The sequence below is a fragment of the Hemitrygon akajei genome, chromosome 6 (assembly GCF_048418815.1).
Source record: "Hemitrygon akajei chromosome 6, sHemAka1.3, whole genome shotgun sequence".
NCBI classification, from domain to species: Eukaryota; Metazoa; Chordata; class Chondrichthyes; order Myliobatiformes; family Dasyatidae; genus Hemitrygon; species Hemitrygon akajei.
Genome location: NC_133129.1, coordinates 45,016,921 through 45,033,276, shown reverse-complemented (window position 1 = coordinate 45,033,276; position 16,356 = coordinate 45,016,921). Strand labels below are relative to the sequence as shown.

Sequence of the window (16,356 nt, the reverse complement as noted above, 5' to 3'; positions counted from 1 at the left end):
AGTCCAGTGAAACTCAGGCATATGGCGCTGAATATCCGCTAGCCTTCTGATCTCATCCTCGATATATATCTTGCTTGGTAAGACAGCCAAGTAATGGAGCCTATCATGGGTTTGCACTCTGTTGTTAGGCCGCAGTCTCTGTTCTCAACCTCACTCTCAACCACATCAAATTCCCTCGGAGACAGCAAAAGCACCATATCACTCAGTCAGCCCAAAACCACATAACTAAAGTGTAAATTACAGGCTCCAATCACACACAGATTAGTAGAAGTATATTTAAAAGAAGTAGTAGTAGCTCCCTGAGTTGTCTGCAGGACGTTGCCATTAGTTGCTGATGCCATCTTGCCATATTCTGAGCAGTTTTGGGCCCTTTATTTAAGAAAAGATGTGCTGACATTGGAGAGGGTTCAGAGGAAATTCACGAGAAAGATTACAGGAATGAAAGGCTTATGGTATTAGGAGCAATTGATGGCTCTGGGCCTTTACTTGCTGGAATTTAGAAAGGGAAGGGGGATTTCATTGAAATCTATCCAATGTTGAATGGCCTAGTTAGAGTGGAGGTAGAATGGCTGTTGCCTATAATGAGGAGTAAGGACCAGAGGGCACAGCCTCAGAATAGAGGGATGTCCATTTAGAACGGTGATGAGGAGGAATTTCTTTAGCCAGAGGGTAGTGAATCTGTGGAATTTGTTGCCACAGGCGGCTGTGGAGGCCATGTAATTGGGTAAGGCGGAGGTTGATAGGTTCTTGATCAGTCAAGGCACAGGGGATATGGGGAGAAGGCAGGAAAGAGAAATGGATCAGCAATAATGAAATGTCAGAGCAGATTCGCTGGGCCAAACAGCTTAACACTTCCCTTTGTTTTATGATTCTATTTAATCATTTAAATTAAGCAATACTTTCTTTATGATCAATATATTCAGTGGAGTATAGGAGTTTTGAAAAATACTGACTCAGAGTTTTACTGTCCAATTTGAGCAGTCACGGGACAGAGATTCTCAGGGATCAGCAGAAATGTTGCATTTCTTCAAGGAGGCTTTGAGCACACACTCAAATCATTTCCACTGTCTCCCTTGGGGACACTAACACTAAATGAGGAAATATGGCTCAAGTAGGTTAGGCCAAATAGCCTGATATGATGCTATGCATCCTCATAAATCCATCAAACACGAGGAAATCTGCAGATGCTGGAAATTCAAGCAACACACACAAAATGCTGGTGGAACACAGCAGGCCAGGCAGCATCTATAGGGAGAAGCACTGTCAACGTTTCGGGCCGAGACCCTTTGTCAGGACTAGCTGAAAAGTCTCGGCCTGAAATGTCAACAGTGCTTCTCCCTATAGATGCTGCCTGGTCTGCTGTGTTCCACCAGCATTTTGTGTGTGTTGCTCGCAAATAAATTTTTGATTTCCAAACATATATATCAGTAAAATATAATGGTCATGCACACAAACTAATCAAAATGAATAATAAAATCCCATCATTTACATCCATAAGATTTCAGAAAAAAAGGAAACAGAAGTTGTACTGCAGATATAAAAAGCCTTGGTTAGATCATACTTCCAGTATTATTTGTCTGCCAGTTATCAGAATCATAGTTGGATGCCAAGAGTTAGATTAAGATCAAAGGCTGCCCAAAACAGGATTGCATTCTCTGAAATTTGAAGAGCTAAGAATAGACAATAAACTATTTACATTTACTGAGGAGTCTAAAACTGGCAGATTAAACTCTAAGGATTAGATGCATTTCATTTCACAGTGAAGTTAGAAAACACATCAAATACAAAGAGCAGTAGAAGCTTGGAGCATTTTCAATCATGAGGACATGTACTGTAAATACAGCTCAGCAAATGACTGCAGTTAGTTTTTTTTTATTGTCACTAAACCAGTACCTTGTTCCATGCAAATTTCCGGCTGACTGGTATTTTGTCTCCCAGAAGTTCTTTAATCCAATGCACAGGACTACGGTATATTGTTCCATCTTTACCTCTAATCATACCAGAAGCTTGGAGTTCAGCTTTATGACAAACTCCCTAAGGGCAAGAAACCAATGCTAACTCATTATCTTCCATTTCTAACAGAGGTAAATATATATTTTCTGATATACCATAAATTTACTGCTCATAAATGTAGAATATACATAGAGTGCTTATATAAACATGCATAAAGGTAGCCAAATAATGCATATGGAATGCACTTCACTCTTCTGGCGAAAGATAAACTGGTGTTTTTCTGACTGCCATTTTTCAGGGAGTCTCAAGGCATTAGAATGACTGTTTTTTATGTACGTAATGAGCTGGACTTGACAGTGGGAATCAGAGTAATGTGATTAATATACACCAGCAATGTTGTAAACAGTGGGAAGGATGGTAGAGGACATTAGGAAAACACAGACTGGTGGATGGTAAACATCCAGCATTAGGGAGGGACAATAATTAAGGAGGTTTCAAGAGCAGAGCAGCTTGGATGAAATTTCAGAAACCTCTGAACATGCCAAGACAAACTGAAGCAACCGAGTTGTTAAGTTGGGTCTTCTGTGGGGTCAGTGATTCAATCTGACACCAACAAAATTATGTCAGTAAGATTGATCCAATAAGATCACGAACAGTTTTCATTTCTCCACACCAAATCTGATTAACACTAAACCAGTAGTTAGCTGCACAAAGATTGATGTTGGGCCATTTTTACCAATGTCTGATATTGGGTATGTCTATCAACCACATTTATTAAAATTGGGTCCTGAGAAAAGCATCCTCCCCAGTACAGCCCAGCCTCCCTTCTTTTCAAGGCCATAATATATTAATATATACCCTTTGAAGGTCCCGGATTGCAGTTTGATTCTCAACTACATTACCATAAATTTATTTTGAAACTCCACCCTGAAAAACAGTAAGCTAAAAACATGATTTATTCCTTCAAATCAATTAGATAGTTTTAAACATTGAAAATACCCTCATTTTCATTTGCTATGTAAAGATATCAGGATGACCCTTATGGACGAATATTCTAAATAAGTTCTGGGCTTCTGTGCATGTACTTTCAAACATGAAAGTTCAGAACCTCCTGATGGATTCTATTCAGCCAATTTGTCAATTAAATGCATAATTTCTCATTCTTTTTATTCACCTTTAAATTTTAAGCATTATTTTAACTTCAACAGATTTTGGATGTTTCTGTATGTCAAGAACATTCAAGGGTTCTAAAAGATTGACAAACCTCAATAGACAGGAAAGTTGAGGCTGTGGCTTTACGGCCTGTCAAAGACTTTCTTAGTTATTTAGTATGTGACCAACCAGATGTTCTGATTTTGTCATATGAGGTGCCATGCAGGGTCTCAACAACTGATCCAGAAACCTCCCTACCAGGAAACTTGGCTTGACAGATTCAAAGTCCAGTACATTGAAGAATCCAAACAGCTACTGTGATTGGTGGTTCTTCATCAACGAATACTGGGCCATGATATTTTTTGCAGCCTTTCTATACTTTTTAATTTGTTAGCTGCCAAGCAGTCTATATGTATCTGCACATCCCACATCTAGCACTTTAAATACAGACACCCTGTCTTGATTTTGTAAATAGGGCCTTGATTATAAAAAGAAGCAAAATACGCTAAATCTTTTGGAATCTTACATCATGCTTTGATTTTCAGGTGCTGCTTGGTTTAGGAAGAGGTTGTATTTTGGAAAAAAAATGTTCTATATTGAGTAAAAACTCCTAATTTGAAATACCATGTTCTGTAAGTTTCAATGTAAAAAAATCTGAAGGTGTTTGGAACTCAGGAAGTTTGTTCGAAAACATTTAACTACTTAAAACAGGGGTGTCAAACTCATTTTAGGTCACGGGCCGGATTGAGCAAAATGCAGCTTCATGTGGGCCGGATCAGTCGGACGCATGCGAACGCAGCTTTCGTTGCCTCCGTTTTTTCAGCCTGCTCTCATGTGTCTCAGTCTCTGCTATAACTACAAAGTGTTTCACTTTACAAATTCCGTTTCTTATGAAGAAGACTGCCGAGCAAGACTGCCGAATAAACACTAAAAACCCTGAAAACCTGGTACCTGAATAAACTCAGCATTAGCCATATCATACACCATAAGGCGCTTCGATTACTGGGGCCAGCTTTAATAATAATTAGATATTATCTCGCGGGCCAAAGATAATTCCACCGCGGGCCGGATTTGGCCCGCGGGCCTTGAGTTTGACATATATGACTTAAAATATGGCAATGCATGTATCTAAAATAATAAATTGGTGTTATAATAAGAATTAAATCTGATAATAAAATAAAAAGGAACATAATGTACATAATATATTTTCATTTTACCCACTACAGTAAATGAAACACGGAAAACGTTTCTTATTCTCGCAATTCTTCCTAAACCACTCTTTCTTCTCCAGTTCTCACGGGCCCTCACTCCTCTCATTCCTCAGCAGCTGCCTCTCTTGCATATATCTAGCCAGCTCTTTCCCCTTCTGCCATAAACATCACACAATCCTCCATTTTCTTTCCCATCTTTCTTTCACTACCCTTCACTTCTCTCTTCCAATCTCCCACTCTCCTAATCTGCTGTCAATCCAGTTAAGTGGCTGTGTCCTTGAAGGCTACTCTCCTCTTAACTGCAATTTCAAATGCCTTCTTTTGCCAACATTCCTGTCATAGCAAAGAGGCTCATGAGACACATAATAATGTCCAGTACAGGAAAAATATGCAAATATGTTTTTCTTTATGAACATAAATTAAATGGACATTTAACAATTAACAAACATTATGAGAGGTTTTGATAAACCAAATACAAAGAAACAGTTTAATTTGGCTGGTAAGTAGGGGTTGCACCATATTTTTAAAATATCTGGCAAAAAAATGTGTTCATAATGACTCTGGGCAGAATGATTTGTATCTCTCAGAATGTAGGCAATGAAGGACTCAGATGTGAAAGCAGTAGAGTAGAGTAGAGAACATGAGAATTTTCACAGAAGGGACTCTGAAGAAGTTTTATGCCAATAGCCACCCATTTTAATTCTACTTCCCATTCCCATTCTGAATTCTTGGTCCATGGCCTCCTTTATGGTCACAATGAGGTCACCCTCAAATTGGAGGAGCAACACCTCCAACCTGATGGCATGAATATTGACTTCCATAACTTTCAGTAATTTCTCCCCCTCCCCTTTGTCTTTTTTCCATTCCCCATTCTGGTTCTTCTTTTAACCCTTCTCCTCACCTGCCCGTCATCTCCCTCTGGTGCCCCTCCCCCTTCCCTTTCTGCCTTGATCTTCTGTCCTCTTTTATCAGATTCCTTCTTCATCAGCCCCTCACCTCTTTTTACCTATCACCTCTCAGCTTCTTACTTCATACTCATCCCCCACCCATGTTCCTCTTTACCCCTCACCTGGTTTCAGCCACCACCTGACAGCTTATATTCCTCCCCCTCCCCCATGTTCTTATTCTGGCTTCCTTCCCCTTCCTTTCCAGTCTTGATGAAGGGTCTCAACCTGAAACAGTTTATTCCTCTTGTGATGAACCCCTAGGCTTATCTTGCTGTGGACTGTCATTTTTAAGAGAGAGAGTGCCTGAGTGACATCAGCCGCTGGCTTTCCTGGCTCCTGTTTGATTCTAAGAGAAAGAGAGAGGGGCGGAACTATTTGACTCTGCAGCTTGTTTTGATTTAAGCAAGGACACTCACTCACACACAGTCAGTTGCAGTTGAGTCGGGCAATGGAAGGAAGCCAGTGACTAAGGGGTCACTGGTTGGAACTTTCGAGTGCCCACAAGGGTGGGTTGAGCATGGACACAGCACATCGATAAGTGGTTATCACACTGTGTGATTGGAGCAACCTTGTGGAACCTATGTGTTAACCCTTGCCTGGGTGGTAATTCCCTTTGAAGACGGTACCCCTGTGATAAGCTACCATTGGTGATAATTCGTAAGTGGATTTGGAACTACAACCGATAAAACCTATGGCGATTATTATCCTGCTTTACCACCGTGAAATCTGTGGAACACAACATAAATGCCTTCTCTCGACATTCACGTTGGTTTACAAATATCTCTCTCACATCATTTAATCTGTGAATGAACTGAACTTTCATACCTTACCATCTCAAGATTTTAAGCCTGGTGCCCCCGCACTCAATAGTTTACATATGTATACTCAAAACACTGTTAACTTTTGATTATTCCTGTTTAAGTTGCTATATTAAGTAGATATTAATAAAGATAGTGGTTTTAACATCAAAACCAGACTCCAGGTGTGGTCTATTGCCGCTGGTTCATTTAAACTGTTACGGGTACGTAACACTCTCCACAGAAGCAGCCAGACCCGCTGGGTTCCAGCAATATCTGTGTGTGTTCCTCCAGATTTCCAGCAGCTTCAGAATTTTTTATGTTTGTTTCCAAATAATGCTGATCATTTATATTCTAATTTGAGATGTTTTGGGGACAGGGTAGAGAGCCTTTTTCCTCATCTTACTCAGGCTGTGTTCAGTTTTGCAAAGATTCTATCAGTGGTAGGATCAATTGAAGCAACTTATATTGATCTCACTTGCTGAATTGTCAGTTTCAGGATATATGGCAGAAAATAATGCAAATAACTTGCTTAAATTTAGGATGGGGAAGTGACTGTCAATAAAAACTATGTAGTTATTTAATAATATTTTGTGCAAAAAGTTATACTATAGAACTGATATACTGATCTCTGAATCACATTTTATTTGCTTCTCCAAGCTTGTTAGTACAGCAGTTATTGTTGCTACCTCACAGCTCCAGGGACCCAGGTTCCATTTTGACTTTGGGTGCTGAGTTTGCTCCTTCCTCCTACATACTAGAGAAGTGCAGATAGGTTATTTGGCCTATATTTACATACAGAGAGAGATGTGGTCTGAGGCTGAAAGGTGAAATTTTCAAGGAGAACTTGAGGGGGGAAATCTGTCACTCAAAGGATGGGTGCACACATGGAACGATCTGCCTGTGGAATTGACAGATGCAAGTTCAACTGCAGCATTTAAGAGTAGCTTGGATAAATATACGGATAGGACGACTATGGTCCAGGTGTGGGTTGATGGGACTAAGCAAAATACAGTGTGGCATGGATTATGTTTCTGTGCTGTAAGTGGTCTACGACTCTACTGTAAATTGCCTCTCCATGAAGTGGTGTTAAATGTCTTAACTGGAGAGGTTGGGAGGTTCATGCAACAAAGTATATTACAGCACTACTGGGAATAAAGCTAAGGGCAATTGGACTAAATGGATCCCCTGATTGGAACTGGCAAGGACTTTATGGGTTAAATGGCCTTCTCTGCAATCACAATGGGTATATGAAAAGAATGCATGGGAGCATACATCCATTATGACCCTGTGTACAGATACATATCAGGCATTTTATGTAAGACAAGTGGAATTTTTCCAATTAATAAATCATACCATTCCAGTAATTAGGAAACTAAATCAAGGAAAATGCCCATTATACTGAAAACATATCCCTGATAATGATTCTCTTTGATGGTTCACCTGTAGTTTGAGATCAAGTGTGTCTTCTCCTGGCTGAATCAATCCTTGTTTGATTAGATCTATTAAGTTGAGTAGTCTTCTTTGTCCAGTTCCACTATCTACTGGTAGAAATTTTGAATTATGCTGCTTCCCAGAGAGATTAGAAGCATTCACCAAGCTGCTATCTTCATTGTTGCAGACATTTAACTCCGATGTGTTCTGGTAGTCTTGTTGAACAGCATTTATCTTTTTAATATTTTGGTCTTTCGCACCTGACTCAGCAGTGTTGAGCTGTGAGATCTGCTGTTGATTCCTACCACACTGTGAGCTGTTGGGCATGATATTAAACTGATTGTTGGATTTCAATATTTTGAGCTGGCCAATAGTTTGACTTTGCATTGAATTCACTGGCATCAACTTTTCTGCAGGGTGAGTGGCAGGTAATACAAACAAGCAGCTTTGCGTGTTACAAGTCGCTTGCATTGTGCTTGTGTCTATAGACTTTTCAGTATTTGGCAGTATATTTCCACAATTACTTTCCAAATTATTTTCCAGATTATTGATTGATTGTGATGCTTTCAAAGGAATATTCTGGCTAGAGCTACAGAAAAATGTTGAATCCATATCACCAGCTTGGCTTGAATTTAATGTTTCAGCCTGAAGATGTGATGTTTCTAGAGAGTGTGACTCTAAAGAATTAGACTCTCTGTGACTTGAGTCAGATATAGAACTTACTCTACTGACAGTGTTATTCCTATTTGTAATATCAAGATTAGTTGTAGCAACACTTCCAATGCCACATTCCATACCATGTTCCTTAATAGCAGAGGTTCTATTTGTCTCCTGATTAGCAGAGATATCTATCTCCTCTCGACTGAGAACATTATGTTCTTGTGTGCATTCTGAGTTTTCAGGTGGATGGGTATTGGATATTTGTCCAGTACCTTCAGTAGCACAAGTAGTACTGAATCCTTTACACTGATTCGAAAGCTGCATTTCTTTACAGAGTGTATCTGTCCTGACTCTGCTCTCAGTAGTGCACGTTGAACTATTAGTTAGAATTACTAAGTTATTTTGCTGCAACTGCTGCTGTTTTAGTTTGTATTCTTGCAATCTCTGATTTAATGTTTTCTGCTTCTGTAACAGATTTAGAAATCTCCTCTGTCGAGAGGCGAGTGCAGTTACTTGTTTCTGTAGAGTGCCCTGTCTGAATGAACCTGGAGAGACTCTGTAAAATAAACAGTAATAATTTTTTTAGCACTTATTACTATGGCATATAGTTGTTGGCAATTGGCAGAAAAATCTAAAGTTGCTCATATTTAAATTCCATTTACTATTGTTACATTATTACTTAGTAATTGTTACTTCTATTTCTTTTTAAGAATTAAACTTAATAAACCCCAACCCGATACCGATGTCATTATATATCAAGCTCAAAGAACTTCAGTAAATAGATATCAGCAATTTAATGCTAATAACACATAACCTTTGGTAAGAAGAACAGTAGTGGGACAATTGGAACATTGAAGAATCATCTGAAATATTAGTAAAATGGTAGTAACAGTACAGAAATGAGCCAAGTGGTCTATTTCTATGCTTTGAAGTACTGTAATGGCTGATTGGCATTGATGTGATACAAGAGAAAAACCCTTGGCATTTTTATTGACCTGTGGAACCATATTGCAGATTGATAAGACTTGCTGATTTTAGTTCCATTGTGGAAAGCAGACACCTCTTGTATAACCTACCATTACACCTTTAGTATTTTATGTTCTATTGTTAGTGCCAGAGACTTAGATGGGACAGTGTCATGAAACAATATGTCAAGTCCAAACAGGGAAGAGGCCATACTAGATCTTGTACTGGGAATAAAACTAGCAGGATGATCAGAAATTCAGTGGGGAGCATTTTGTGAACAGTGTCCATAACTTCACAAGTTTTCAGATAATTATGGGTAAGAATCAGATTGGATTTCAGGAGAAAGTTCTAAATTGTGGGAAGATAAATTACAAAATTATTAGGCAGTGTCTCGAGAAGGGTTTCCCAACCTGGAGTCCATGGATCCCTTGCTTAATGGTATTGGCCTATGGTATAAAAAAAGACTGGGAACCCCTGGTCGAGGGAAAGTAGACTGTAATCAACTGTTTTGGATACATGTAATTTGTCAGATTTATTTAAAGGTCAACTGGTTAGAACTTGGCACCAATACGTATGTTCTGGGAAAGAATCAGATCTATTGTCACTGTTGCAAATCACAAAATTTGTTATTTTGTGGCACCAGCACAGTGCTAGCATGACAAATTACTGAAAGTTATAATCAAATGAATGAATAAATAAATAAATACTGCAAAAGAGAAACAGCAAAGTAGTGTTCATGGACCATACAGAAATCTGATGGCAGAGGGGAATAAGCTGTTCTAACATACTGAGTGTGGCTCTTCAGGCTCCTGTACTTTCTCCCTGATGGTAGAAATGACAAGAGGGCATATTCCAGATGGTAGGGGTCATTAATGGTGGATGCTGCCTTCTTGAGGCACTGCCTTTAGAAGATGTCCTCAATGTTGGGGAGGCTTGTGCCTATGATGAAGTTGACTAGGACTACAACCTTCTAAAGCCTCTTACAATCCTATGCATTGGTACCTTCAGTTGGAAAGTCCTCCACAGTACATTTATAGAAATGTGCTAGTCTTTGGTGACATACCAAATTACCTCAAACTCCTAAAGAATAGCTGCTGGTATGCCTTAGTCACGATTGCATCAATAAGGTAGGCCCAGGATTGATCCTCTGAAATATTTATGCCCAGGAATTCCAAACCATTGTCCTTTTCACACCACTGACTCCTCAATGAGAACTGGTTTGTGTTCTCCTTACTTCCCCTTCCTGAAGTCTACAATTAATTCCTCAGTCTTGCTGACATTGAGTTCACTTGACCAGTCAATCTTGTTGACTCCTGTAAGTCTCCTTGTCACCATCTGAGATTTTCCCAACAACAGTAGTCATCAGCAAGTTTATAGATGGTGTTTGAGCTGTGCCTTACCACACAGTCATGAGTGTAAAGAGTAGAGTAGTGGACTAAGCACGTACTCTTGAAGTGAGGTTAATCTATACTGTCTGTGGTCTTCCACTGAGGAAGTCAAGAATGCCATTGCAGAGGGAAGTTCAGAGACAGCGATGGCAAGGTTCAGGGTGATGGATGATGTGAAATGTTGTAACATTACTCAAAAAGGAAAAGGAAGCATATGTAAAGCTTAGGAAGTTGAAATCAGAAAGGGTCCTTAAGGAATATAAAGGAAGCTTGAAATAAATTAAATAGGAAATCAAAAAGAGTAAAAGGGAATGTCCTTGGTGAGTAAGATTCAGGAGAAACTCAGGGCATTTTATATGAGTATTAAAAACAAGAGGGCAGCTAAGGAGAGGGTAGGATCACTCAAGGACAAAGGAGGGAATTTTGTCTGGAGCCAGTGGAAGTGGGCAAGGTATGAAATGAATACTTCACCTTGAATTTCACTAAGGAGAAGGATCTGAGGGTTAGTGAGATCAAGGAGGGGCAGGATAGTGTTCTTGGCAAGTTGATATTAAGAAGGAGATGCTGGGTCTTTTGAAGGGTGTTAAGGGTGGCTGAGACCCCAGGATCCGATGGGATCTATTCCAGATTACTGAGAGAGGCAAGAAGTGAAAGTGCTGAAACCTGGACGAAGATCTGACTGCTTCATTTTCACCATGAATGTTCAGTCCCTATACACTTCTATCCCCTTTCAAGAAGGCCTTAAAGTCCTCTGCTTCTTTCTCAACAAAAGACCCAACCAGTTCCCCTTCAGCACCACCTTCCTCTGTCTGGGTCCTCACCCTCAACAATTTCTCCTCCCACTTTCTCCAAACACAAGGGATAGCCAGGATCACCTGTATGGGCTCCAGCTGTGCCTGCCTTTTCATTAATTATGTAGAACAGTTCATGTTCCAAGCATTCCCTGGTAATGCTCCCAAACTCTTTCTGCACTATATCGCTAATTCCATTGGGTTGCTTTATGCACTCTGACTCGAGTCTACCGCCCTCAGGGCCTCACGATTGGCTGCCTTTTGATATGCCAAGGACATGGCCTAGAAGACTAGCACACTTTCAGGGTGCCAGATCTTCGTGGCTCTGTAGGTGGGTGGATTCAAAGTTGGTGCCGGCGCTGCTGACTGATGCATCATGGCATAACAAGGAAGATTGGAAGCAGTGGGCTTGCTGTTGGCTGTGTGCTCTGACCTCTTCTTGTTGCCTGCCAATCACCTCCCCCTGGTGTCCATCCTTCATCCCTTTCTCCCATAAGAACATAAGAAATGGGAGCAGGAGTAGGCCATCCGGCTCATCGAGACTGCCCCGCCATTCAATAAGATCATGGCTGATCTGTCCGTAAACTCAGCTCCATCTACCTACCTTTTCTCCATAACCCTTAATTCCCTTACAATGTAAAAACCTATCTAACTGTTTCTTAAATATATTTAGTGAGGAAGCCTCAACTTCCCTGAGCAGAGAATTCCACAGATTCACCACTCTCTGGGAAAAGCAGTTTCTCCTCATCTCCATCCTAAATATTCTCTCCTGAATCTTGAGGCAATGTCCCTTAGCTCTAGTCTCACTTACCAATGGAAACAACTTTCCTACTTCTATCTTAGCTATCCCCTTCAAAATTTTGTATGTTTCTATAAGATCCCCTCTCATTCTTCTGAACTCCAGAGAGTATAGTCCCAGGAGCCTATCCAATTCCTCCAGCATTTTGTGTGTGTTGCTCTGGATTTCTTGCATCTGTAGACTCTCTTGTATTAAAATCTTTGCTTCCACTTTTGCTAACACAAAGTCCCAGAAGACTGGAAAATGGCCAACACTATTTAAGAAAAATAACGGGAGAAAAAACACAAAATTATACACCTGTGAGCCTTACATCAGGGAATTTATTGGAGAAGGTTGTTAGAAATTGGATTTACTTATAACTAGAAAAGCATGGACTTGGTATGATAGCATGGGTTTATGTGGGTAAGATGCTGCCATAAAAAATTCATTAAAATTTTTGAGGAGTCAATGATGATTGCTGAGGGTAGGAGAGTGGCAGGACTTGTCCTCTTGGATAAGTATTTGACAAGGCAGATAGTTTGGAATCAGAATTGGCAAAATAGAGAGGATAGTGGTGGAGGGTTATTATTCTGACTAAAGTTCTATGAAATTGATGCTCTATAAACATCAATACGGGGACTTCTGTTGTTAATAAAATTGTTTAGTAAGTCTGCAGATGCACTAAAATCAGTGGAAATGTGGATATTGAGGAAGGTTGTCAAAGGACACAACATATATATCAGTTGCAAATATGGGTGGAAAAATGGCAGATGGAACTTATTTTGGACAAATGTGTGGTGTTGCACTTCAGGCAAGTTAGATGTAAGGGGAACGTATACAGAAAATGGCAGATGATACCAAGATGGGTGGAATCTGCAGATGGACTTGAAGAGGTTGGGAAAGTGAACAAAGAAGTAACAGGCGGAATAAAGCAAAGGGAAGTGTGAGGTTATGCACTTTGGTAGGAAGAATAAAGGTGCAGACTATTTACTAAATAGGGAGAAAATTCTGAAATCAGAGTTGCAAAGGGACTTGGAAGTTCTAGATCAGGATTCCCTCAAGGTTAACTTGCAGATTGCAATGGGAATATGGAAATCTCACATATCCGAAGTATAAATATCAAATACTTCAGGGCATAGCTTTCAAGTGAGAGAGGGAAAATTTAAAGGAAACGTGCCACACAGATTTTATATAAACAAAGTAGGTGCCTGAAACATGCTGCCAGGGGAGCATATATGATAGCATTTGGGCAGGCACATGAACAGGCAGGGGGTGGAATGATGTAGACTATGTGCAGGCAGATGGGATAAATTGGCATCATGCTCAACACAGAGACTGCACGCTGAAGAGCCTGTACCTGTGCTGTACTGTTCTACATTTGACACTCACCTGAATTTTTTGACAAGATTTTCCTTTTCTGCTTTATGTTTGGTAAGTATTTCATTTAACACAGTCCGAATCTGTGTCAATTCCAGTTCAAATTGAGCTATTAGAACAAACAGATGATATTTATAATGTCAGAATACAGTTTGGTGATATTTATCTATTCTGTTATTTACTAACAATATTATAGGAAACCCATAAAAAGTTTATAGATTTGTTAGCATTCTGATTTTTTGATATGTGAGCTTTCCATATTCCTATAGCAACAAAATTTAATAACCAATATAAACAGAAAATATTTACAAACATATAAAAAAGCAGAAACTACATTGATGATTTGTCCTGTAATATGCTTCCATACCCAATGATTCCATACCCCCCCCCCCCATGCCAAGGGCTTCTCTCTTACACATATCTCTACTGCAGTCATTACCTCAAATGATCTGTAGTGCAGCAGAGGAGTACAAGGAACAACAGAACGAAAGATCAGTAGCAGAATTTATATAATAACCCATCATGAAGTGTCACTAGTATTTTCTTCAAGATGCTACCATCCAGCACATTCTGTCTTGCAATGGGAGTATTGTTTAGACTATTCAGATGCCAACATGTAGGTGCAGCAGGTGATTAAGAAGGAAAATGGGTTGATTGTTTTTAACACAAGAGTATTTTGAGTATAAAAGTGAAAGAATCTTATGGTAATCCTTTAGGATCTTGCAGAGACCACAGCTGGAGCAATGTTCTGCTTATGATATATTTGCTTTAGAGGGAGTGCAGCAAATATTTGCTTGTCTAGGGATGGTGAAGTTAATTGACTTACATGGGTTGCAAATAATTTGTATGTAATTTTTACATTTATTATTTTAACATTTATTTTAAATTTCTTTAAGTTACCTAAATGTTTTTTCAACAGTTTCTAGCTGTCTCTGATCATCAGCACAAGGTGTTCAGACTCAAAGATTCAGAATATATTTATTATCAAAGTATGTACTCAGTATACAATCCTGAGATTCATCTTCCCACAGACAGGCACAGAACAAAGAAACACCATGGAACCCATTCAAAGAAAACATCAAACACCCGACATGCAAAAAAAGAAAATAAAGTGTAGATGGTAAAAAACAAGCGAATAAAACACAGAATATTATACATTAAACTGCAGAGTCCTCGAAGCAGTCTAGGAATTTCCAATAAGGTCAGTTCAGTTCAATTTAGCAGTGATTCATTGACTACAGTCTGCCCCAATCAAAATCAAGCAAAATATCAATAAAAGAGGAATAACCAGAAACACAGAAAACATTATTTAGAAGGCTATAGAGTGCTTTGTGGACTTGGTCTAGGTTTAAACTAACTTTGACCTAATTGCTATTTGTAGGCTGCTTCACAGTGCAGATCAGTTACTGGATTGATGCCAGTGGGGTGTTGGGAGATAGGCAAAAAGAAGCCATGCAAATTATGGCACCCCACAGGAGCCATTATGACCCATTACATTTATGCATGCAACTCCATATCGACAAACTTTACCAAACATAAATTACCAGTTTATTTGACTTGGTTGGTTAAGTGTCTATTTAAAAAACGAATGTTAGGAGGCTAAAATGTTAGAAGATGGTTTAGATTTGTGAGATGAGATGGCTCATTATTTGACACTTGCATAAATATTACTTGCCCCAATCTAAATGTTTTCTATGCCTTACTGCATATGTAATATCCTTCACTATTGCCTGTGGAGATACTTGTAAATAATGCAAATTAATGTAAACAAACAAACCCAATCCTAACTTCATAAGAGGGTGCAGCAATCTCCTAAAGCTATAATGATTGACTTTTGATGCCCAGTGTTTGAAGAAGACTATTCTATAACTGACCGCTTATTATATACTGAGATTAGCCGTACTTTTTGTGTGACATCTTCATTAATTGTGAAAAATTCATAATTAACTACTAGAACCACTTGTTATGTTTATTACTGTATCTGTGCTTGACTCACTATGCAGTTGTTTGAAAGAATATCTTTGCCACTGCTGGTATTGAACTCTTATATTTAATACTGACTGCATATTCAGGTTTCTTGAAAGAATTTTGTGGCATTTTCTGTGGGTTTGTTTTTGACCAAATTCTGTATGTTTACAATTTATTTAATATTGCCACAATAGTGTAGCAATTAGCATACTGCTAATACAGCTCAGGGCGTTGGAGTTCAGAGTTCAATTTTGACGCTCTTTGGAAGGAATTTATACATTCTCCTATGACTGTGTGGGTTTCCTCTGGGTGCTCCAGTTTCTTCCCACAATTCAAAAACATACAGGTTTGTAGGTTAATTAGTTATTGTAAATTGTCCTATGATGGCTGCTGTTAAATAGCTGGGTTGCTGGGTGGTATAGCTCATTGGGCTGGAAGGGCTTTTTCCACGCTGCATCTCCAAATAAAAAATAAATATTATTTTGTGAAAAGCCACTTTGTTCCAGACTTTATAAAATCCTTGGTTAAAATACAGACAACAGATTTGAATTTTGGAGGTGTGGTGAGGGCAACATGTACTTTGAAAAATAAGGCAGTGCTTGACAGAATGTGATGTCAGTGAGCTCTAATAAAACTCAGGTCAGGTGTGAGAAGGCTTTATCATAAAATAAAATGATTGTGTTTGTCAAATATTAGGCATAAAATTTGTTTGCTTTCATCTCCATGCTGATTGCCATTGGCATTACTATTTAAATAATAATGCATTCTGAATAAAGTTCTGGCCTTGGGGAAATTCCTGAGGTTTGATTTGTAAACAATTGGTTGCAATATGGATAATGGCTGACCATAGTGACTTGTTAAAAGGCTTATGAAATCCTGGTGTTAACAACCATAACTTATTACAAAAGTGTACGTTCATCCTTTCCTGCTATTG

General features: G+C 39.1%; 1 protein-coding gene across 1 annotated transcript in view; it reads right to left on the bottom strand.

Moving 5' to 3' along the window:
* Positions 1 to 16,356, bottom strand: part of LOC140729789 (uncharacterized) — a 46,860-nt gene that overhangs the window by 6,439 nt on the left and 24,065 nt on the right. The window contains 3 exon segments of the mRNA XM_073050006.1: positions 1,894 to 2,034; positions 7,504 to 8,710; positions 13,467 to 13,563. Of these exon segments, the coding sequence (XP_072906107.1) occupies positions 1,894 to 2,034; positions 7,504 to 8,710; positions 13,467 to 13,563 (1,445 nt within the window).